At 36.8% G+C, this 25,851-nt stretch overlaps 1 protein-coding gene across 3 annotated transcripts in view; it reads right to left on the reverse strand.

Annotated features, from left to right (window-relative positions):
* Positions 1-10,210: 10,210 nt before the first annotated feature.
* LOC110374163 (uncharacterized) overlaps positions 10,211-25,851 on the reverse strand; it is a 102,312-nt gene continuing 86,671 nt past the window's right edge. Inside the window, exons 6-17 of one of the 3 annotated variants that reach the window (XM_021331754.3) lie at positions 22,128-22,397; positions 21,334-21,650; positions 19,694-21,250; positions 19,050-19,239; positions 15,264-15,401; positions 14,681-14,840; positions 14,305-14,446; positions 13,943-14,062; positions 13,420-13,630; positions 12,983-13,132; positions 12,422-12,627; positions 10,211-11,932 (exon numbers count right to left, since the gene is read on the reverse strand). In XM_021331754.3, coding sequence (XP_021187429.3) covers positions 11,925-11,932; positions 12,422-12,627; positions 12,983-13,132; positions 13,420-13,630; positions 13,943-14,062; positions 14,305-14,446; positions 14,681-14,840; positions 15,264-15,401; positions 19,050-19,239; positions 19,694-21,250; positions 21,334-21,650; positions 22,128-22,397 — 3,469 coding nt within the window. In that variant the 3' untranslated portion in view covers positions 10,211-11,924. Of the gene's footprint in view, positions 11,933-12,417; positions 12,628-12,982; positions 13,133-13,419; positions 13,631-13,942; positions 14,063-14,304; positions 14,447-14,680; positions 14,841-15,263; positions 15,402-19,049; positions 19,240-19,693; positions 21,251-21,333; positions 21,651-22,127; positions 22,398-25,851 lie in introns of all 3 variants that reach the window. The other 2 variants (XM_021331753.3, XM_021331755.3) reach the window with 2 other exon arrangements.

Raw genomic sequence — 25,851 nt, forward strand, 5'->3', positions numbered from 1 at the left:
GGACCCTCCTATAAGACTTTGTTGTCTTCCTGTCTATCTGTCATCAGGCTGTATCTCATGAACCATGACAGGTAAAATTTTCACAGGTGATGTATGTTCTATTGCATCTGAAAACTATACTAAAATAAATATTGTAGGGGGCTTCCATGCATCAAACTTGTACCTAACTATCTAGTCGTTGTATCGATAATGGTACAGTACCTACAGAACCCTTTGTGCTTGAGTTAGACTCACTCTTAGCCGGTTTTTTTTGTGATAAGATTTTGGCGCAATTTCGAGATCATAGATTGTGTACTACAGAACACGAATGTTATTTTTTCCTATACAAGTACATACTTTTTGCTCTGTTTTTTACTTGATGATATTTTTTAGGTTTGTACAACCACCTATTTGGTTGTTATTTGGTATTGTTGAGATCGGCATTGAACTAGACTTTGTACGAGATAAATTATTTTGATCTGAATTTGGAACTTATATAAGTTCTTAAAAATCAGATATGGCTCTTGACCTTTGTTTTGTTACCTATATTTTTTGAAACGCAGAAAGACTCCTCTTTCTTATAAGTTTGACTGCTATGGCAGTCTTTCTGTCTGTAGCTCCGTATTCTTAAACAGATGAACTGATTTGGATTCGGTTATTGAAGATGAGAGCTGGTGTTTTGGCAGTGTTCTTATAGTCATGTGTCCCCAAAATCGGCTGAGCCGTTTCAAAGTTATCTAAAATTTTCATGAGCGTTATCTCGACGGGAATGTATAGCGCTTCGTATTATTGTTATTTTTTTAAATGACAACTTTTTGCGATGTTTTATTTTAATTTTTAATTTGTGTTAATCTCATTTTGAAGAATAACTAGGTAACTACCCAAAAACTCTCAAGCTGCATCTTCCAATTGACTATCCAGACGATATATGATCGATGCAATATCAAATGTCATTATGTTCGTCTGCAATGCATCGTTCAAGTGGTTGAATTAATAAATTGCTATAAGGCGACCCTCAGAGCGATGTGAAACGGAGCGAGACTCGTGACTGCGACCGACGACTCAGACAAACGTATCTAGAAATGTTTTATTACTAGCTTCCACCCGTGGCTTTGGCTACGTTATTAGAGGTTTTTAGTGTAGGGTTATGTTCATAAATAAAAAAGCTTATATGTAAATATATGCTATATTAGTTACTAGATACGTGAGTAACTTTTAGTGAAATGGGGCTATTGCTTTGAGCGTGAAGAGTGGTGAAATGTCGGTAAAAAAGGCTTCTTGTATTTATTTCTTTACGACATTACGACTGTTTTTCTTTACTAGCTTCTACTACTTCAAGCGCCCGGATAGAACTAGCCTATGTTCTTTTCAGGCTCTAGACTACCTGCGTAAAACATCATTTAAATTGGATCAGTCGTTTTGGGATGAAAGAGCAACAAACGAGTATAATACTAATCGCGAGTATAATACATATAAGTTAAGGATAGTTTTTAATTACTATCACAATACACAGTTATATTGCACAGATCAGTAAGACAATCTCACTGTGACGACTTAAGCCACAATTAGCAGGCGCCAAGTAATGAACGCTTGCGCATATAATCGCGACACTTCCTAGCTTTCTCTACAAGTGGCATAACTTTTAACTACAATGTACTTGTGTAAGAGGGTTTGACAATAAGCTGCATGCTTATAAATAATGTTTCTAATAGATATTGATAGTGTTTTCCATTGTTACAGAAACAATAATTTTAACATGCTATTTAACTAAGAAGCACTTTAGTTTGAATCAAAATCAACAAAGTACCTATTAATGTAACCAAAATCGCGAACCCATAGTATTAACCATAAGCTATTTAAAAAGTCTATAATAACACGAGGAATTATTTAAAAACTACGAATAGGAACCAATCCACACGACCTAATAGAACTACCTTTCTAAAAACTTTAAAACTGCTAAACTCATTTTATCTAACTAAAAAAAGATCTGGAAAACCAGCACTCAACAGGTACATAGATAAATAGACCATTCATTATTGTAAGCCTGTTAATAGTGAACAACATAGGAAATTATAAACACAAAGAAAAGTACAATTGGCGGTCTTATCGCTAAAAAGCAATTTCTTCCAGACAACCTTTGGACACAGGTCTTTTACAACACCACTCCTTTCATAAGGTTAAAAATACTCTCATCAACAGAGCTCAAATTAGTTCCACAACAAGACAAGACAGCAAGCCAATAGCATTGTAAAATCAAGCATTAGGAGTTAGATAGTTGTTTTATAGCGCAGTGAATCACTCGTGCGCAGATACAGGTCGACGACTTCGGCAGACGTCGTGTCGTGTCGGCAAACCGCTGTGGTTATAACTTTACTAGCTTCTGCCCGCGACTTTCAAAACATTTTTTAAAATATAGGATCACTTTTTCAAGATTATATGTGGAATTTAGGTACTTATTATTTCCTCATGGTGTATCCTCCACCTTGGGTCGGTGGAGGTTGTGTGCCCGGAGTCTTACCGGCTATCGAAGAGATCATCATCATTATCATCTTAGCCATAGGACGTCCACTGCTGAACATAGGCCTTTTTTAACGACGTAAAAATCATCAAATGACCCCTCCCGCTGTGGGTTAGCAGCGGTGAGGGAGTGTCAGACTCTTACTGACTAAAAGCCGTCGTGTTCCGTCGTAGGCCTTCTTATGTGCTAGGGCCGCGGTACCTCTTTCGAACAACCCGCAGCTGAACATAGGCCTGCCCCTTAGATCTGCACAGATACCGGTTGGAAGCGATCTGCATCCAGCGCCTTCCGGCTACGAATCGTTGTAATATCTAAGAGATATTATAAGTTTAATGTCTTTGCCGGCTACTCGTATAAACCCATTTGGTGTTGCCTTCAATTACCTTTCGTCGAGGGACGGGTATCGCCACCCCATGATACTTCTTCTCCAAGGCCTAATGATTCTATGTAAGTCATTCCATTATTAGGATATCAGTTCAGTGGTTCAGGTGTGTATGTATCGGTGACAGACAGACGGTCTTCTACATTTATAACATTAGCAAGAATTAGTGTAATCGTTTATTTCCATGCGATTGTTAGATACTCTGATAGGATAACGTTTCTTAGAAATGTGGTTTCCATATTTAACTGATTGTTTTTGTAGTTTGGCGGATTACTGAGAAGTTGTTTGTATTTTTTGTTTCTCTGATTTGATTTGTCGAAAATATTTATAGATCTGAGTATAGGTATACAAGAGTTTCCTTAACTTTACCACTTTCAAGGAGAACTAAAATTGACTAAAAAAAGGAAAATGAAGACTACCCAAAAAGTACTTTCGAAATAAGCTCGCTATAGGTAGGTGCTTCGATTTTTATTGACGAGGGTCTTATCAGATCTTAAAAATATTTTCAATCAGTTTACACAAAAACTTTCAAAGGAACTCAAAGCGTGACTCAGTACAAATAAAAATAACAAAATGTATTTCAGTTCCATACCTTGAAATGAGATCAAGTTTTTTGCTGATGTTTTGATTTCCTTCGTCGATATTATGTGAAAATAAATAAACACATTGTAAGAACCCTCGCACACTGCAAATTTTAAGTATGCCGGTAGTTTTATCGGGCGCATAAATCAGTATGGAGATGAATGGTGGGTACCTGGCCGGGATAAGACCATCTGAAAAGTCTGTTTATATAATAAACTTTATTGATCCCAGTTAGGTACATAATATACAAATCTGGACTTAAGGCGACTTAAAGTAATTTAAATGTAGTACCTTGTATGCCTTAACCTAACTGTAACGCTGTAACTACATTCTACGGGAGACATTGCCCCAAATATCAACGTGTGTGGTCCCCAAACCAAGCGCTGCCTGTATCTTGGGGACCTATTGTGATTCACTATAACCTTCAAAGTAAATAAGCTAATAAAGAATTGATAAAATTATATAAGAAAAATACAAAAAGTTGCGTCACATGGATCCAGTTCAGCATTATGCCAGACGGCTAGTACCTGACGCTGGTTTGTAACTGGACCTATGAGAAGTTGCGGGTGTCAATCGGTATGAAATAATTAATGATTTAGAGAGCAAATAAGAAAAATAATATAAAATATCAAACAACTACCACAGCCAACAGTTTAGCCGGCAGTGTGGTAGGACTCTTACTTAAGCTACAAAACTGACTGAACCAGTTTTGCAATATATTTTTGGAAGGCTGTATCGTGTTTTGATAAAAACAGCAAATTATACTAAACGCGAAAGTAATTTCTGCCTCGAAGCTTGCAGACAGTTAATTACACAAAAACAGCAAATGCTTCTAATGGTGGTTCTCGATTCTCACGGGAAATATATAGGTTTTGGTTTTATTTTTCTATATTATGGGATCCTTATATGGTAAGATGAGCTGAAGTTCGCGTTTAGTTTCTTTTAGCAGTTTTCCATTTAGACTTAGCAGATGTTTGTATAAGACTAGTTGCTTTCCTGCGGTTTCACCCACGTCCCATATAAACTTCTTCCCGTACCCAGGTAAAATGTATCTAATGTCACTCGCGGATAGTGCAGCTGCCCAGCAGTGAATTAAGTTTTCAAATTGGCCTGCTAATTCCTGAGATTGGAAAGTTCAAACAAACAAACTTCAGCTTTATATCTTAAGTATCTAAACTTTTATTTAAAGATCTTTCGATAACCATCTCCTTCAACAGTTAGACTACCCACTATAAATTCTCTCTAAAAAACGTTCCCCTCCGCAAAATTAATGTCACTGAATTATAGCTTCGTATTCCAGAGCTCATAAACTTCACAGATAGTGCGCATAAGTTTCAGAGAACGCCAGTTCTTTGCCAAGAATATTGCAGCCGTATTTGGCATATTAATTAGGTCCTTACTGCGCCAGATCTTGAAAATTACGAGACATTCATTTTTCTATGAACTGGGTTTTATTTGAAACTAGCTGTTGTCTGTGGTTTAAGCCAAGTTCATGGAGAACCACTTTCCGCAACCGGGTTAGAAGCCCATATCTTTTCTCAGCCTCTAGATTAGACTATTTCTCGACAGACAGACAGAGCTACTTTCGCATATATAAATACACAGATACCTCTTTTATACACCGTTGGTTAACGTATATTCGTAAGGATTGTAATTTATTACAAGAAACTGTAATTTCCGCTAGTATCAATATAACATTTTTTCATTTTCAATTTGGTCTGTCCATTTGTTACGACTTATCTACGAAACGATGGGCTCGTTTTTTAAAAGAACTATCTCTCGCAAAGCTACATTATAAACACTAACTTTGCTGTAGCTACATTTGAGCATTATTCAGGTAACACCGCATGCTTTCCTTGTCTTGCAATAAGCTATCTTTTATTATTAGCGAATTGACATTACAAGTTCCAAAGTTCATAAGCTTCATAGTAAGCTTGCTACATATAGAATGGCTGGCGGATTGTAAAGCGAGCGAACCGGTCCGGGTACTATCCGAACCGGCCTGTTTTTGTTTACGGCCCTCCGATCATTTATTGTACCTATAGATACCTGTAGGTACCTGCACGCCATTGGATAAATAACTATCTTATTGTAGGCGAGGAGATGGAATTGTGTTTTCAATTTAATTTTTATTCGTGATTTGGTTAAGAATTTTGGATTAGTTCATGTTGAATTCTTGATGTACATTCTATAAGACTGTGTAATTTTTTTTTATAGATTAGTAAAAATAAGGAATCTGTATAGCAAAACAAAAAAAAAAACTCATTTAAAATGGAAACCGGTGGCGTTCGTCTCATTAATCATCCGTAACATTCAACCTAACTTTACCGAACCTCATCAAAGGTTCCTAAGTGTTAACAGAACAGTTAATAAATTAATTCGGAGATGATAAATTTAAAATTATCTCTGTACAATGACTCAGGGTATGAACTCGATAACTAAATGCTACAGTTAAAAGCAACTTCATTCATAGCCATTAACCTGCCAACCTATCCCTACCAATCGCCCCAACCCCAATTTCAATAACCGATCCATCTTCTCTTGCAAATAAACTGAAGTCATCAGTTCATTGTCTCTCTGCCTATCGTGAGAGCGTTTCGATCCCCCCTCGCGTTCAGTTATTGACCCGTTGAGCTCTCGACGGCACTAGACGTTCTGCGCGCGCACCCTCTCACAGACCGGGCTAGCTTAGTCTAGCCTAGTCTAACAAGATGCCTGCACCCTGCGACTCTTGTAAAGGTAATTTTTTAAAATTATTTTTTTTAAATAATTTAAAAATTTTAAATTGTTGGTAGGTTTTTTTGGTATGTAGTGTAATTTTGTTTGTTGTTTTGCCGGCTGCCGATTTGCTCGAATTTTCGCAAATGAGTAATGACGCAGTTGGTTCTTATTGGTTGTAATTTGTGTTTAGCTATATCTATGAATGTACCTATGTACTTATGCTTGGAATGGTGAAAGGTTTCGTAGGAAGTTTCAAAGGGATTATTAAGTAAAAGTCTGGCTGCAATTTCGAGCACTTTTTGTAAAGTGCGTAGCTGTGAACAGAGATATAATTTCAATGTAATAGTACTTTTAAAAATTTTTGTTGTTTCTTGTTTTTTTTATAAATTTTAAAAATCATATTTTTGGTAGGTTTATTTGCACGTGGTGTAGGTAATTTGTTTGTTGTTTTGCCGGCGGCCGGTGATTTGAATGTAATTTGTGATAGCTATATCTATTAATGTACTTATGTTTGGTATGGTGAAAGGTACTGCAGGAAGGTTTACCTAAAGGGATAATTAAGATAGTGTTCTGTTTCGATTTGTAGTGCGCAGCAGTGAATAGGTACTTAGTTTCGGGAACTGTATTAATAATATTCATGTAATATTAATAATATCAAAACAGATAAAAGCATGTGAATATTGTCAATGCATTAAACTGGTTTGATCAAAATTTCTATACTTAGATTTCAAACGCAATTTAGCCAATGATATTTACAATTTGTAGGTTTTTAAATAAATCGCTTATAACATTCTGAATATATAGCTAAGTCTAACGATAGTAAACTATTCCGTGCGCCAATTTAGTAATTGCAGCTTTGTCTATTCCATGCCCCGACGTAACTTAGTTGTAGTACCTACCTATGAACTTTTGATACAAATGTAGTAAGTACCTACGTACTAAGTTTGTCGAATAGAAATTATAATGCCGGTTAATAACGTCTTATATTCTCATTAAATCAAATGTTAGTTGATAATAATGATCATGAATAAATTAAAATCTTTAGAGCTACTCCTTGCCAAAAAAATACGATGTGCAAATATTTTTGCACTTGAGTGTAGTAAATGCCACTTTACATGTGTAGACATGGAAGGTACCTAAGTGTTTTGAAAAAACTTTATGGACTTTGTATCAAATAATATATCCACATTAGAGACAATTCTTAGCAAAATCTTATCTGTCTTTCTCAAGAAAGCTTAATTGTACAATTTACCGGCTTATCATCAACAAAATCCAATCTTAACTAACCTCTTTAGTACAAATAACAGGAATCTTAATTGGATTAATTAAAGTTAGAGATGTACCTACCTATCAGCCATTCTCTTGCTGGCCAGTTCCCACGACTTGAAGCAGGTTGAACGTGCTCTAAACTACAGTTACTTGTGATATAGTGTTCTGATTGGTGAATAAATTGGAACACGACTTTTGTAACATGTACCTAGTACGTTTTCTTACTTATTTATTAAACTTGGAAGTTTTAAATGTAGGTAATTTTTTTGATTTAAAATTGATATGATTATTTTTCCGACCCAAATATCGACCAATAGAATTGCACCATTCGACGTCACGTGGTACAACCTACATGGTATTATACTGATAATTTTTTTTGAATATTTTCTCTAGTCGTTGCTACGTCAAACTGACAGGTTGTGGCCGACATTTGGGACGGAAAAATAATCCTCGATATACACGAGCTTCAAAATTATCTGGCATTTCCCTCAAGGTTCCCTGCAAACAAATAAAGTCGTCAAGTTTTTCAGGAAAAATCACTCGCGCTTCGCGCTCGTTATTTTTTAACCTGAAAAACTTGACTCCTTCATTTGTTTGCAACGAACATATCGGAAAATACCCGATAATTTTGAAGCTCTTGTGGTATTATAAGTGAATATTGACAACTTACTGTGCTTGTCATCCCGTATGAATTGCTTCCCGCATCTAGATAAAAAATTACCTATATACCTATGTTCTTTCTCAGTCTCTAAATTATTATAAACTAGGTAAATAACGATTTTTTATGGTTCAGTAATTTCACGCAACGGACAGTCAGAATATACGGTTGGATTACTACCAGAGCAATGAGGAATGTATTTTGTGAATATCGATATGGCTGGAAATAATGTAACTTGTACGATGACGTTACATAGAAGAGTATGTATGAAGAAAACTCGAATTAAATTGGCATAAGGGCAGCTACAGCTTCAATGATATTTATGACTTTAGTTACTTACCGATAAATAATGCGTATCTAAGCAAAATTGACAGCAATTTGCGTCCATTATAATGCCATACATCATCATTTGCTAAGGCTTTGAAGTAACCGTTCATACTCGGACACTAACGCCTTACATAATGTGAGTACATGACCATCTGATGGGGTCTATACAATAGACTATAGCAAAAAGTAATGTGTAGAGGTTAGTGGCTTGTAATATGTATGAAATAGGGTGACATTAGTTTGTCTTTAGTTGAAGAAGTAGGTACCCCTAATAAAGGGCTTGCTTCAAATAGAGGATAGCTTTTCACCAACAGGATAAACTTTCGATTAAGGGAAACATCCATTTATTATTGAAAGGCTATTTTCATTAAGGACTTGTTGTTAAAACGATTGATTACTTAGAAGGTTCTACGACAGTTCCATTCTTCATGGTACTTTGGAATACGAACAACTCGAAATTGTTTCAGGCCCAAGTTCATCGAAAACATACGGCAACTGTTTTCTTTGACACTTGAACGGGAAAATTCATAGTTACCAGATGTTATAAGAAAATGGACATTGATGTTGACGGTGAACCTTGGGCCTTCGAAGATTTTTCCTTTCAGCAAAGTCTTTCTTTCAGCGATTACATAATGATGATCACAATTTCATGATATTTCCTATTGTTACAGACACGTGCGGTGGTGGGGCGGCCGCCTGCGGTGCTAATTGCACCTGCGGCCCCAACTGTGCGTGCGGCGATGGCAAACCCTCTGGTCAGTATACTTAACTACTTCAGTTGATTCTGTTATTGATAGTAAGTAAGAAATACTTATGTAAACTTGTCGGTGAACTTGGGTCTTAGTACTTACTAACTCACTGTAACTAAGCTGCGGGCGTCAGGTAAGCCTGAAAACTATCACAAAGAATAGCACTGCCAGTTGATGGTCCCTTCCGAAAAAGAAAAGATATGACTCGAAAAAACCTTTTATTTTAAATTGCTACTGCTTGCTATCGTCATAAGTTCTTCATTATTATCTTCTCTCATATATCTCTCAAATAATGATAATTAATCTTTGTTTGTTTACAGGTGGGAAGCCATGCTGCCAGGGAGGCGGCAAAAAGTAAAATGCAAACTTCAATTCTAAACTACCCTTTCCAAAATGATGCTCTATTTTAAAATGATATAATCCTTATTATATAATATCGTAGATTTATTAGCCGTATATCTCATAATAAAAAAAAATAATGTAGTTCTCTTTAAATTATGATTATTATCGAGGAAAAATGTTGTGTCGTCATGAAATGAAGTAGTATATAAGATGTTAGTATTAAAATGATATTATATAGCTTAACTAGGTTAGATTACATTCGTCTCTGCTTGTAAAATTAAGTGTAGTTTATATGATTGTCACATTCAGTGTTTAGCTTCGTGTTTAAAGGGTTTATCCTTAGTACTCGCAATACTCATTAGTTTAAGAAGTGGGCACGCACACACACGTCTGAATTTGTGTAGTGTATCTAGTAAATAAGAAACCTAATTCGTGTTTTATTTTTCCTTCAATCTCCCTTTGCAAGGTCATCCAGCATACTGCAGAGAGTTTAATCTGCAATGACAAAGCAGATAGGTATAACGTGGGACCCTAACACGCACGTCTGATATATTGCAAAGAGATAGATCAAAGAAAGGGAGACAGTTTAACATGTTTCACAATTTCTTGTCAAGACATACATTATACAGGAAAACAGGATAAGAATTAATAAACATTGTACGAAATAAAAAAAAAAAACAAAATTCATTAAAACATATTTTTATTTCATACGACAATATGTATATGAATACAATAATTATATCATATATATCATGGAAGCAATTAATGGGACTTGTTTCAAGATTATCGTAGTTCACACTTATTAATATTTGCATCCCAAATAATTAGGACTCTTTCTTATCCTACAGTTGCATACAAGAGCAATACAAAATATCTAGTAAATAAGTAGTCACGTATTAATGCAAAATTATATCATAAAAACTTAATGAAAAAATATATAAAATGAGTTTTCAACATTCAGAAAATTCAGTCTTGCATCAGCAGCCATATTCCTGGAGCTTACCCGACTACGAAGCCAAAGGAGGGTAATGCTCATGGAAAGTGATTGCTGATGACACCACAAAAATAAACCATTCACTCTCGTTGTAGAAAATGTAGTAAGAACTCATTCACAATAAACATAAACAAATACAGGCAACACTGCTGCCATAGACAAGCAAATTAATATCTTTATAAAAAGCGTAAGAAACTACAACTACAAAGTTTGTACAAATAACAGCTTTGATACTTGCTACTTTGTAAACTTGTATAATTAAATCTTTTATTCTAATATTATATCGTCGTAGCTACGATTCTTAAAATAGTATTTAGGTACCTCGTACGGTACATAAAATGTACCTAAAATAAAATCAATGTATAGTAACACTTGGATATATTTTTTAAACTCTCATCAATCGACTGAATAAATAGACCTCGTTATACAATATAAGTTTCGTATTCATACATCTCAATTCATACAACAACATTGAAAAATATATTTCTTAATATTACAATAACAGACTGTAACAAATGCACTTTGTTTCAATTCCACAGTTACACATTACAATAAAAAAAATCCTACCATTTTAGTAACAAAACATCAACATGGCATCCTGAAACTAACGTCAACTCAAAGTTTACACTCACTCTAACTTACAAACTAGAACATTATTACGGTGGTATTTAAGTGGCCCTACTCAGTAAAATCTTCTCCAATGACCATTGTTCGTACATATTCTCCTTCAATCGCATCAAACAACATTTAAATACTAATAATTTTCAAGCAACAACTTCCAGAAGTTCTAACCTACAATACATACGAGCAATTGATCTCTAGAGCCACAAAAATCCCATCGTATAGAATAACATAGTTGATCACAAGTAAACGATCACTGAGAAATCACGAGCCGGAACACTCTACCAGAACAAAATGCCAAATGGCACAAAACACTTGGGGTGAATCACATTCACCTGCATCGCAACCTATCACACCTGGAACACATCTAATTTTTCGGCTGGCAACACCAAGCCGTTTATGGCCACCACGTTATAATATACAGAAATGTACCATCTTTGTATTTGATGGCAAAAAAAATATAAGATTCCTGCTTACAGCTGTTATTATGTAGAAGAATAAATACAATAAGTGGTGATAGAAGAACGATAAAAGAATTCATTCCTCTCGACGGTTGAATGCAAAGTTTTCTAGACCATTGATAGGCTTATTATTTTCTGATTTTATGGACCAAGTTTATAGGACCTGGCATCCAGGATTGGGAGACAGGCAGCTGTAGCAGGCAGCGATGAACTATGGAACCAATTCTTCTTCACTATCCTCATCAGAGTCATAGACGGGCGCTCCGTTCCGCATCTGTATGACCGACTTCTTTCTGTGGCGTTGCTCTTTCTGGTCCTTGTTCATGTCTCTGTGGATAAAAAGTATCGATGTTTAATTTATATTTTTCACACAACTGTAAATATGGATAGACATAGTTGATTTTAGATTTGTTCTTTACCAGGACCCAATAGGATTATAATATTGAATAGAGATGACAAGTTTGAGTGAACCAAGGGTGAATTAAACCGACACCGAGTTGAGATTAGTAGGCGTAAGTGCAACAAAGCATTAGCATTTTGGTAGTCCGTCTTTCCAAAGATCGAACCATTTGGTCAGACAACAGCGTGCCAATTTATCACCAAGTTACCTCAAAATTGAGAAGCTTTCTTGGAAAGCTTAACAAAGAAGCAAGCCCAGACTTTAGCTGCAGTTTGCTCCAGAAGGACCACGGTTATGGAACAGCCAATAAATATTGGCATGCTCCACAAACAGGAGGTGATGATTTCCCATCTCCCAAAAATCCAAACCAATGAATGACCAATGACCCCACAACCACGACTAATAAAAACTAACCTGCCATTAAAAAGAGGTCGTAACGCACTCTTGAGACTGGTGAAGAGGTACGGGTACATTCTCTCCTGGGAAGCCAGCAGATCTCGAGCGGTTTCCAGTGGTTCTGCTAAAGATGCTGCGAGAGATTTGTCCTGTAGGTCGTCGCGGGTGCCAGGTCTCTTGTCTGATGTGCAAGCTTCGGTGATTGTGCGGTCCATTATGTCGTCTTTGCTGGAAGAGGACAAAAGAGGTTGGATCACATTGAAGTTGTAAAAGACACAGATACTATTACGTTACAAGTCTAATTTTGAAAAAGTATACAGATACCAGTTAGGTCACGCGTTAGATCGTTAATTATACATGATATTATTTCAGTTGGTTATCATTTTTGGTTTAGTGGTCCAGGGGTGTGATTCTGTAAGACTTCATTCTAAACTTCGAATCTGAATCCGCTGTGAGTTTCGTGATTGGCATTCAAGATTTATGAAAATAGATTGTTTTATTGCAGTAAGCTTTCGCCAAACTCACGGGCCTTTTAAATGAACAGCCTGAAGATTACGATCACCAAATGAGACTAAGAACTTACCTATTATCTCCACCATCATCGCTAGGCGGTGTGTGAGGAGTGACATCACTGGGCACGCGGAAGTCGGGCAGGCTGCGCGCGCACGCGAAGGCGGCCAGCGAGCGGGAACGCACGTAGATGAACGGACGAATGATGCGAATGTCGTGGTCACTGGAAGATAGGGACGAAAATATAGATTTTATTTGGAACTGGGAACTTTGGAACTTTTTATTGAAATTATTAGCTATCGACGAACTTTGTGGTTTACTTTTGACAATGAAAGAAGAAATATTTTTGATAATTTTAATAACAATGACGACACAAAACACTTCAAGCTTTTATTCCAAGTTTATAACTGGCTCTTTAGGAGCCATTCAAGCAGATCAAGGGGACATTCTAGCGAGCACCAGAAAATAACATCGTTTTACCACAAAATAGAATATCTTTGGTATCCTTACCGCAGAGTATAATGTGGTCTCAAAGTCCTCAGAGTGCCAGCATGCATGGCGGCAGTTATGAACGCCGTAGCAGCGCGGTCCAGATGCTGCGCCAGCGCCGCTACGCCGTAGCCGTGTGCTACGGCCGTAGTCAGGACACGCTTGCGAGTGCTACGACACGTCCAACGGGTCGCTTCAGCTGCCAGGCTCCAAGGAGTTGTGCAGATTGCATCTGAGGAGAGATATTAGGTTTTTGAAAAGTCGACATGAAATAATATTAAATAAATATTGCTGGTACATATTATTTTACAGTAAGTCTGACACAAGTCTAACCAAGGGGCCAGATAATCGGGTTGAGGAGGTCAGATAAGCAGTCGCTCCTTGTCAAACAATGACACTTAGCCGCATCCAGTTAGATTGGAAGCCGACCTCAAAATAGTTGGAAAAAGGTTCGGGAGATGATAACGACATATTGTGATTCAGGTCTCTCTTGTTAACATATCTGGTATTTATAGGCCATGGGATTGAGGTAACTAGTACTCACTTTCAGGCTCATCCTCTTCAAACTTGTCTTCGTAAATGAACTTGACGCCAAGTGTTCTGCAGTAGGCCATCAAATGCAGTGGGTCCACTTGTGAACTCGGCTCGTGAACGAAAAGAGCTCCTGTAAGAGGCAGAACACGGGGTTAAAAATATTAAAAAAATAATTCTTCTTAAACAAAGAATCCGATAAGACAGCGTGGATAACTATATTTGGATCTCTTTTGTAAGACTAGTAATTTCACCAACTACGACGCACTTGTTTTTTTTAAAGTTAAAGAACCTGGTTTTGCTATTTTCGTATTTACACAATACTGATCAATAGATAAAACTGAACAACACTGAACAATTAGTAGTAATACTCACCAATACTGAAGTGTATGCCCTTAGCTCGGCAGTAGAGCTGATACTGGTGCATCGTATGCAGCAGAGCAATGGAGCTGCTACCACCAGAGAGGCAGATCAGCACCTTGTCGCCAGGTCTGATCATGCTGTACTCGTGGATAGCCTGCAAAATGCAGAAGTAGCGTTAGTCGAAACATTTAAAACCGTAGAACGATTATTTTCTTTTTGTTTTGAGATAGATACTAAACAGTCTACCTAGGACCGGCATCGGCATCCTTTGAGTTAAAATTGATGCTCTTCTAAATCAAGATTAGTAACCACAGCTCAACAGTTATTTAAAGTCTCTTACGTAACCTACCCAAGCATGTGAAGTAAAATATTCTAAAGCAGATTATACCTCAACTGTGGGTTTCCACACAGCTCTGGGCGGGCAGTGCCAGTTGCTGTCATCATCCAGCGTCAAGTCTGTCAGAGAGGCATCACTGCACGCGCTACTGTCCTCATGTTCTTCACGTTCCTCCTCCCATTGGGGTTTGAAGGTGCGACACTCTGACTCGCTGGAAAGAAAATTAGAAAATAAAATCATTGTGGAAATTAGAAAATAAAAACAGAGAATAAAACTACTATAGCTGTGTGTGATGAAGTCTTAAGTTAATGAATGGTCGTGAAAAAATGTAATGTTGCTATTTTTATGTTAATTTTGGACAATTTCGTTTGGCATTGATAAGCCTCGGGATATGTCGTTGACTGTCTTTAATGTCTATTTTGTTTATAATTTAGGTCAGTGTAGGAAATAAGAGCTCTTGTTTTATTGATCCAGTACCATATTCATCCAGTACCTTCAGAGCTTTAAAAGGTTTGATGGTGAAATTGGAATGAGAAATGTTTGAAAGTTAATAAGTATATTCTTTTTTTTTTATTTTAGAAGAAGTACTTAGTCGGACAAAGAAGGTCAAGATATTTTCCTTGTTTCAACTAACCTCCTATCATAATACCGTTCATCATGGGTCCTCTGGTCGGTCCCATAGCCGCTGGATCGCGAGCTTCGATCTGAGCAGCTGGAGGAAGCATTGGATGAGCGACTGGAGCGCTTTGACTCCACTACGGTGGTCGAGGCTCTAGAACATTCGATAGACCATAGGTTAGTATATGGAATAGACTGGTTAGTTGAACAACCCATAGGTAAAGTGTGTGGAAAAAGGGACATGAAGCTTTTCCCTTTACTAATAACTGTTTATCTTAATTTTAAAAGAAACCGTGTGGCCCCAGAGTGGTCGTCTGTTCTGATATAAGGTAAAACATGAAAAGGATTAAATAGTAAGAATTTAATTGTACGAATGTAAATGACAACAGTTTTTCACGACCATACATAAATAAACTGGCCAAGTGCGAGTCGGGCTCGCGCACCGAGGGTTCCGTACAAATCCTGTATAGATAAAAAGCGAGTCTCGCGCCAACCGTTCAGTTTAGAACAATCATAGTTATGGTAATTTCGTGAGAGTCAAAATAGTTAATATTTTTTATTATATAATATAACTAAAATGGTAGGCCAGTACCTTGTAAAAGTTATTTTATTAAAGTTATTTATATACAACATTTTATAGTCATCATTCAGATATCTGATTTAAAATAACTAATTATGTCTTAAAGGTCATTGGGCATATCTCACCCGCTTTGTAAAAAGTGGCGGACATGAATCAAAGTAGTTTTAAATCTTGGAGAATATTATGACGTTTCTTTGAATATAAATATTTTATTAAAACTCCATGGAGACGAATGTCCAGGATCGTTTGAAAAATATAAAAGACGAGCAGTTTCAGAGGATTGTACAGCTTGCAATGCTAGTTTTTATTGTTAAAGACTTTTCATAAAGAAAGAAGATGCCAATTCGGATGACCAGGATCTGATGAGGATCTGGAAACCCTGAGAAATCGAGGGCAACTCTTGAATATTGTAGGAACGCATCGAGTCAAAACCAGACATGTGAGGTGTATTTTTGAGGGTACTGGTAAACAGTGAAGGTTTGGAGCTGATTTGATTATGGAGACCACAGAGAGTATAGGGAACTCCTGAACGGTATGTTGCAACTACCACGTGTTTGGGCTTATTTTATTCGTATTGGCGAAGACTTTCCACATAGATAGGTTTAACTGCCATTGTGGGATCGATAGCAAAGATCAGATATAGTTATGGGAACTCCTTTACAATTTATAACGTAACCTTGTGTTGGAGCTTATTTTATTTTAGGAGATGAGAATTCACTACTAATGGGATCTTTTATTTTTTTAAACATACATAGAGTTCTCTCAACTTTCTCACGTCTCCATCATCAGGTTAGCTCTAAACTTTCACTATTTGATAGTATCACCAGACATACATCTGAGAATCAAGTTTTAATCCTATGCTTGCCTACAATTTCTGATAGTTGCCCTCGATTTCTCAGGATTTCCATCATCAGATCCTGACCTGATGACAATGGAAATAAACGGCGAGTATACTCTTTCACTACAAAGAAATGATTTCTCAAATCCGTCAAACTTGGTCGTTTAAATTCCCCATTGAAATGAGGAAAATATTTGATGTTTACACCTGATTTTCTCTAGATTCCCATGGTTCACATAGATGCGACTAATGCCATAGTAAATCAGAGCCTTTATCATTATACTGTGCTATATTTCGTTCGTATCCGCCGTGGGTATGGTTTCCATACTAAGGTGCCCAATGACCTTTGAATGATTTAAAAATTTTCACAGTTTAGAGGCAATTATATTTAAGAAGTGTTTGATATGAATTTCAACTTTAATATCTCTACGCGTTCATGTAAAAAAGGGTAGATAGTAAGTTTATAATTATTAAAAAAATATTTCACGTCGTGTAAGCAAAAATAATATTTTAATATTTTATGTAACTTCAAATTTATCATTTTCGCAATTTTTCCTTTATCTGTACTATATAACGCTGCTTCGTGCCGAATTTCAAGATTCTGAGTTCACGGGAAGTACCTTGTAGGTTTTGATTCCCTAGCGTGTGACGGAAATTCGTCTAAGGTGTCGGTATAACTGCTGTATCTTTTAATCGCGTTTACTTAGAAGTTTGATTTTTTCACTGCCTAAGGGGACAATAGACCTAGGTATTTTGTGTAAATTTCAATTTGATACCTTTATTCGTTCGTGAGAAATAAGGTAGTAAGTTTCATTTTATTAAAATATTTTTTTTATATTTTATAACTAAAAAAATGAGATTTTCGCAATTTTTCCTATATTTGCATTATATGACAATGCTTCATGCCAAATTTCAAGTCTCTGAGTTTACGGGAAGTATCCTGTAGGTTTTGATTCCTTTGCGAGTGTCTAAAATTTGTTGAAAATATCGACATAATTGGCTGTATCTTTTGATTGGTTTGGCTTAAAAGTTTGATATTTTCAGAGCTTAAAGGGACAGTAGACCTGAGTATTTCATGTGAATTTCAGCTTGATACGTCCACGCGTTCTTGAGATAAAGGGTCTTGACAGACAGACAGACAGACAGACAGACAGACAGACAGACGGACAACAAAGTGATCCTATAAGGGTTCCGTTTTTTCCTTTTGAGGTACGGAACCCTAAAAAGCAATAGATTTTGTTACTATGGATTATTATGATTACTAGATGAATAGCAACGATATTCCAAAAGTAAAAATAAGTGATGACGATGAGTGGGAAGCCGTAAATGACAAAAAATCGACTAGTAAGTTACAATAAATGAACACTAAACATTCTATCAATACACTATTGTCCATCACTGTAAATAAGTGCATTGACATAGTTCCGACCGAGTTGATAGAGACATGGCAACGAGTCGAACGATCTGAACTTGGGATCAATCAAGTGTCGAGCGAATTCATTTCGCACTGCACACTACACCTCGATAGCAATGAAGTATTTATACAACAAATACTGAGTATATAAGAGAATAGAAAAGGCACCAAGAAAGGTAATAAGCTTCTAAATTCAAAACGAAATACCTACTTCTCATACCCAAAAATAAAATGTAATCCTAAAGCTTTTTAGGACTTTTCTTATAATGGCACTAAAAGTAACAACTGTACGTGAAAATGAAATATTACTTCGCAACCTGATATCCTTGGCGTGTTTTGATTTATTGCCAAAATTGTACCCGTGGCTAGCCATTTTGAATTTAAACTTCATTAATTTCTTGCCAAGTCTTCTCTGGTTCAAACGTGGTTTAACGACCTTCCGACGTTTGTTTTCAGAAATGCAATGAATCAAATATGAAACCAATTGTTTCTTACAAGTTCGTCTATTTACGTGAGGTATGGACCGTGGGTATGTATTTGTTTTCGGATCTTTTATTGGTGATTTTAGTTTTGGTTTATGTTTAGCTCTTACACTAATAAATGTCTTAAAATAGTCGTCTTGTCTTGAAACGAGTTATTAGGTAATTTTACGAATAGCTCTGCTCGTGCGCTAATCGATTGAGATATAACGTAATTATGTTGTAGATGTTTCAGATTGTTATCTTGTCGAACAGGATCAGACCTGCAATCTAGTCTTTAATGTCTTCACTTGACTCACTCACTTGTAATTGACTTAGGTATGGTTCACATTATGTTTACGAAGTCTATATCTATCGCAAGTATCGATTTAATTTCAGCTTCAATAAATGTCCAAATGAATGATAGATGATTGGTGCTAAATGGGGAATACCGACATTCAATTTTAGACGGCAACAGCTTCATAAGATGATGACACATTGAGAATTCTTACCTATTTTCTCTTTCCGGGTCTTCAGCAAACACGACCCTGCTTGTATCTGTGGTTTCATATCGCTTGGTCTGCCGCACGTGGTCACCGGAGCACACTGGAACTCCTTCGATGATGTCTGGTACTTCACTCTTCTCGTGCTTCGAACAGATTCGCATCCTAACTTGGCACTTTCTTGTCTTGTTTAGTGGATCTGCGGAAGATTGGTGTTAGCGATATAGTTGAAGGTTAAACATGTTTATGCTAAATGTTTGAACATCAATGCCTATTGCAGTTTTTGGGCCAAAATGTAAAGAGTATTTATAAGTCTGCCAAATGATGTAGTCTAGGTCAAATTAAAGCCATTAGCCGGATCAAAATTAGCAAGTTAAACCAAGACGTTAAAACCAAGTTTTGACGAAATCAAAAAAGGTTATCAGCAAAAGACAATTCTGAATACAGATTGTATGAAACGTAGTAAACTAGTAGCATTCTGCCAAGCACCAGAAATGATGAATACCAATTAGTATCTATTGACATTGAATTGTTCGGTGTCGACGACTCGAACACAAAACGTAAACAGTGAATTTATTGACATCACTTAGTGACCGATTGCGTCCGGGTTCAGTTTGTTCAGAGAGTCAGATAAATAAATACTAACAACTTACCAAATTCTAAAAATGAATCAGTTTCCGTGAATGTCATATTGATGCCACTGTCCTGAGAACTCACTGAAGGATTTTGGCACCAATTTTTCTTAATAGAACAATGTCTGCAGGCGGCGTCGGTACAGCTCGCTTCGTCATCTGATAATTTGTTTGAACTTAAAGATTTGGGGAGAACTGGCGAGTTCTGAGTTGTGACTACTTGTATTATGGTGTCAGGTGTTGATGTCTCGCTTGAATTGAATGAGATGCTGTTTGGTCCAGAGGCTTCGTGAGAAGGCGTACATTGTGCTGACTTCGGTGAATTTGTCGTTGGAGAGCGCTTGCAGTAACGACTGTCATCTTCATCATACTGAGGCAGTACAGGACTAGTGGGACACTTCTTCAAGCTAGCGGTAGGTTTCTTAAGATCCAAACCTAATTCTGGCCCTGAACCAATTCTTTGTCTTCCAGTTTGCGGCGGAGAACTCTTGCGAGAACAAGACCCAGTGTAGTCCGGTGAAATCATCTCGTCAACTTGGTTTACCATTTCACGAATTTCATGTTTCACTTCAGAAGCCATTTCTCTTGACATGCCCATGAGGTACTCAGCTACGTCTATGACTGACACTGAATTCTTATCGCTCTGACTAGAAATTGAATTCATGCTAAGATTCGACTGTTCGAGCGAGTCTGAATTCTCTAAAATGTCGTCCACCTTGGATATGACTTCGCGTATTTCTGACTTTATTTCTGTAGCTATTTCTCTGGTCATTTCTTTGACATAAGCCTGGATATCTTCTGATGTTTGAGAGTTTAGTGAAGTAGTTGGCGATGTTCGGCCTACTTGGCTGCAGTCAGATATTGAAGCACTGCTTTGTGTACTGAAGGGGAATGCCTTGCCGGGTGAGATCATCGGGTCGTCTAGAGATTGCAGATCTGTCTGACTTCCACAATTACAAAAGTTTGATTTCTCTATGACGTTGTTTGGGCTGGTTTCCTTCAAGCCCAAATTCAACTTAGTTTGTGCGCTTAGTGCGGCTGGAGGACTGTCAGATCCTAAACTGTAGCATCTGGATCTAACCAGCAGGGGTTGTCTATTTTGAGGTATCAAGCGTAGCGGTGATACAGATTCCCCGACTGCAAATTGTACTGGAAGAGGCGTTTCAGCTTCTTCCTTGTGTGTTTCCCGCAGACTTGACTCTCGTGAGTAAAACTTCTGTTTTTGTTTCAGTCTGAATATATGGCAGTCGTCTATCGCCGAAAGACTGAAATGCCTCGGCGACGATCCCAAAATGGGTGACGACGTAATGGAAGACCTTGTGAGATTTAGGCTCTTTCTAGCTCCCGTGTACCCTGAGGGGTCAAATGGCACAATATGTTTGACATTGCCCGATCGACCAAGTAGGAGGTCGTGGGCTTCTTTGGGCAGCATAAACCATCTGAGATAGTCTATGCGAGGATTGAAACTGACTTCTGGCTCAGCAGTTGAGCACTTCATTGCTAGTTTTCTCGCTCTGTTGAATAGATTTCTCGCCGTCTGCAGAGTTTCGGTGTATGTTTGAGGGAATATTCCTGGACCTGAAAAGAAAGCCCGATCCATTAGAATCCAATTAATATGTTAATGTCATAATCATAATGTTTGAATTTAATTTAATACCAACCAGAAACTCTTCTTTCATGTGCAGTCATCTTCCCATCATTGAACCTCAGTGAGTGCAATGACTTTCTGTCCCTGAGCACCGCACATGTATGGTGTCTCCATTGACCAGTTTCAGGGTTCACCACATACTGTGGCAGAATCTTCCAACCTTCTGTAGCCACCATCTTCAAAGCCTCAAGAACGAAAGCCAGTTCAGAATCTGACATGAAGAAAGGCAAAGAAACTCTGCAGAATCCAGGTCTTAGATGTTCATTATAAATTGGTACTTCTGGTGCCTTCACGTCGCTTATTTTCCGTACTCTAGCGATTTCTTTTTGCCTGCAATATAAATTCCATTGATAAACACCAGCGATGTTTTATGAGCGTGCAAATTATTCAGCCTTGAGTTACAATTAACAGATTTGTTATGTAAACGAACAGTGCCGAAATGTTTTGCGTCTAAAAATATAGTTTATGTTCAAGCTCTGTCTTGGTGTACGCAAATAAATGGATTTGTTGAATTAAATAAATCCGTTAATTCTGAATTAAAAGGTCTATTATTCATATACTACTAAATGATAATGTGTAACGGCTTTTAAATAGCGTCAACAGTTTTTATTAGTTGTACAAATATTTCAAAATTACTTTTATGACACACATAAACTTCATTCAAAGCAGGTTGAAACGAGATAGACCTGTTGCCACCTCAATTTACCAGTATTACTTATTTTCCCATTTATTTGTGTCTCAATCGATTGAGCCTTGAGCAATCTGTATTGGCGCCATCTAAGTTATTCAAATAAACTCAATACTCACGCTTCGACATCTAATAGTTTCTCATATTCCCTTAGCAGTTGTGTGTCGATTCCAAGGACATCAGAACCGTAGTTCAGATTGCTTGACAGTCCACCTCTAGCTTGAATTCCGAAGACATCATTCAGGACTGCGCAGATGAAATTGTGGTGGAGGAAGGTTCCTCGTGGGTGCTTCACCATCAAAGAGAAGATTGGCAGTCTTCTCACCGTCGGAGAAACGTTTCCAAGAAGAATTAGCTCCGGGATGTTCTTTATGTGGGAGAGGACTTGTCTGAAACAAAAGAAGATTGAATTAGGAACAAATATTTGCTTTTGCTTGTAGGCAAAAATATCTGCTAGTAATTCTCAGCACTCGTTTCCATCATACAAATTATTCGAGCAAACATTAATTAAACAATGTTGATTTTAACGAGGCCTATGTTTTCGTTTCACGTTATCAAATTCCCTAAAATTACAGCATCAATATTGAGTGGGGTTTCTTTGGGTAGGCAATTATTTCTGTTATGTAATTCTAATATTTTTGCTATAGCTATTGATTTTGAAGAAGCCTGTGACAAATCTGTCTAGAATATAACATCTGCACATGACACAATAACGTGACAATACCGTGTCATAAATCTCACAGACAATAAATCTGAGTAATAACATCATAATTCACGATCAACGATTAAAGCATTCAACGTCTCCACGTGACACGCTCGCATCGGCCACTGAATCTATTGATAAGCGAGTACAAATCATTTGCAAAGGTTTAACATAAACTGTATCTGCATAAACCGTCATTTAGCACATAAATAGGCATGTCAAGGCCTTTGTGAGACCGCAGCAATAAAAGGTAGAAATCAATAAAGCAACTGTAGATTTAGCTGTGACCACGTCGGTTTTGTGACTAATGTATGTTTCTTCTTTATTTATTTTGTAACTGTCAAATAAAATGTGAAACTTTTCATCTTTTACTTCTTTTTTAATCCTTCTGATGTCTGTAGTTTAAGGTTTCTTAGTGTGGTTCAACGGTTTAAAAATTGTTACTTTGTTTATCCCACAACAAAATAACAAGACATTTATTATGTCTACAGTATAACATTGGTACTGACCCACTGAATTTTACGACTTGCCGACTGATAAACTGACGGATACAGGAGTCATAAATTCTTATAAAATCCAATAATACGCATCTTGCATACATAAAGGATCTCCATTTCTTTCCACATTAAAGAATTTACGATACCTCTAGTTTTATAACACATAAAGTATTGGGATAAAAAAATAAGCCTAAAAGGAATAAATAGATAAGCCTCTCAGACTTCTTCGCTATTGCAAACTAATCTTAAAATCCTCTTACAAAAAATTCACTTGGTAAAACTACGTCTACCTTTTCTATAAACTCCGTCTTATGAAAAGCAGTGACGTCAAAAGAGATTTTCTTGTAACGGTAGATGTCTTAGCATCTCCTGATCTAAATATCTATATTGGAACTGTAAATGCAAAGTCTTTTCACGTCAGTGAATAGGAAATAGGTGGAGATAGCAACGATATTGAAATGTGTATTGACGGCAGTCGGGAGTATGGGCAAGTTTAACCTGACGCGAATGAATATGGACTCATTATCGACGCTTTTGGTACAGAATAGGCTATCAACCTTGAACTTACTGAACTATCGCCACGATTTAAATACAAAATAGAAGACATATGTTTTGTTACTAAGCTGAGTATGTTATCTGCTGTTTATAAAATAGTTGTTAAAAACCGAGATAAAAATATCAAACTCGAATAGATGATTACTCATATAAATATTAAAAGCAATGACAAGGAACAAGGTCGCAATAACAGAACTTGAATTTGAAAACATATTTTTGGTACAAATGTCCATGTAACATGAAACTTTGAGATTTATAACAGCTGCGTTGCGCATTGTGGTCAGATAAAAGATGATTTAGCGTTTGGCAAATATTGTATGAGAATCATTCCAAAATAAAAGCGAGTACATACGCGTCGTTATGGACAATTTGACAATCAATTCTGTAGTTTGCTATGTGGGACAGCTCTTGAACTGTTTGAAAGTAGGACACGTCCTATAATAGAACAAGTGATCGTGACACTCTCGATCATTCTGTCAAGACTATCTACAACACCTACATGAATAGTAGTTAGTAGTAGTAGCTAAAGTTTAAACAGAACATCAGTTTCTACGGCATACTGTTTCTTTAGTTTAAAACGAGGAATCTAATTTTATCTCCCAAAGCTACTCGACTCTAATTTATCGCCCAACAAGGCATTTTAAATCAATAAATTACGAGCATAAAACTAACGTAATCTTCGTAATAAAATGTTATCCAAAAATGAACATTTAGTTAACAAACGGGGTCGGTGGAAACATAAAACTATCATTGGAGAATATTCTACTGGATCCTAAGACACCATCAAATCTTGAATTTCTGGAGTCTTGCCAAACGCTTAATGGCAAAACTTGGAAAACTCTGCTCTTTAGAAAAGCACGTTCTATAACTTGATAGTATCGGTATTGGTGAAGTTACTCAACTTAATTCTATTAATAACAACCCACCCAAAACAAAAATGTGAAAGACTGCCAAGTTCGATAATATGGGAATGCTTCGCCTATAAAAGAAGTGAGATCTGAATAAGTACCAAGTTCCATACACATACCTCAGTTAAAAATAGTTACTTTTTAATGATGTTACTTGGCAAGTTTTCATACACCTTGTTATAAACCTACTAAACGCAATGAATCAAGTATTTAATTTTCTATTAAAACTTGCCAAGTAATCATCATTAAAAAGTAACTATTTTTAACTGAGGTATGTGTATGGAACTTGGTACTTATTCAGATCTCACTTCTTTTATAGGCGAAGCATTCCCATATTATCGAACTTGGCAGTCTTTCACATTTTTGTTTTGGGTGGGATTTCATTTATTTTTGTAAGGTATTCGTAAGGTCAAGAGTATTATTCTTAGCAGAATTGTTAAGGGGACGATGTTTAAGTGCCATCAAAAACACTTGAATTCATTTAGTCAACCCCTAAATAAATCTGTCGTACGGCAAATGCTATGCAATGCAAAGTGCTCCATATATTTCAACTAGCTCGTGCCAGCGGTTTCACCCGCATCCCGTGGGAACCTCGGCACGAACCCGAATAAGAAGTAGCCTATAGCCTTCCTCGATAAATGGGCTATCTAGTACTGAAAGAATTTTTCAAATCGGACCAGTAGTTCCTGAGATTAGCGCGTTCAAACAAACAAACTCTTCAGCTTCATAATATTAGTATAGATTTCAAACAGCTTACATATTTCTGCATAATCGAGTGCAGTGGAGTCTTAAGAGATTTTTTATTGAATTGGCAGTGAACAAATGACGTTCTTTTACAAAGGCTCTCTGTCTAGCTGACGCACCCCAACAATTGTATACGCCATTTGTATTCAAATCGGGGTGGATGTGGGTCAATTATAGCAATATATTTTAAGAATTAAAAGACTTATTTTTTATTCAGCTTGTATTGTATGATAATCATTTTCAAACACAGCAAGATCAGATCACCTTTTGACCAATAACAATATACTCGTAAAATGACATAATCTTTCATACGAAGATCATCGATATTGTCTTCATTGTTCATAGTTTTGACCACACGGCAAGTAAACATATTTAAATCATCACTTTTATTTGTTCCACCATGATCACTATCTAAAATTACCTCCATTCAAGCTTC

Source organism: Helicoverpa armigera, chromosome 19, assembly GCF_030705265.1.
Source record: "Helicoverpa armigera isolate CAAS_96S chromosome 19, ASM3070526v1, whole genome shotgun sequence".
In the NCBI taxonomy this organism is placed as follows: Eukaryota; Metazoa; Arthropoda; class Insecta; order Lepidoptera; family Noctuidae; genus Helicoverpa; species Helicoverpa armigera.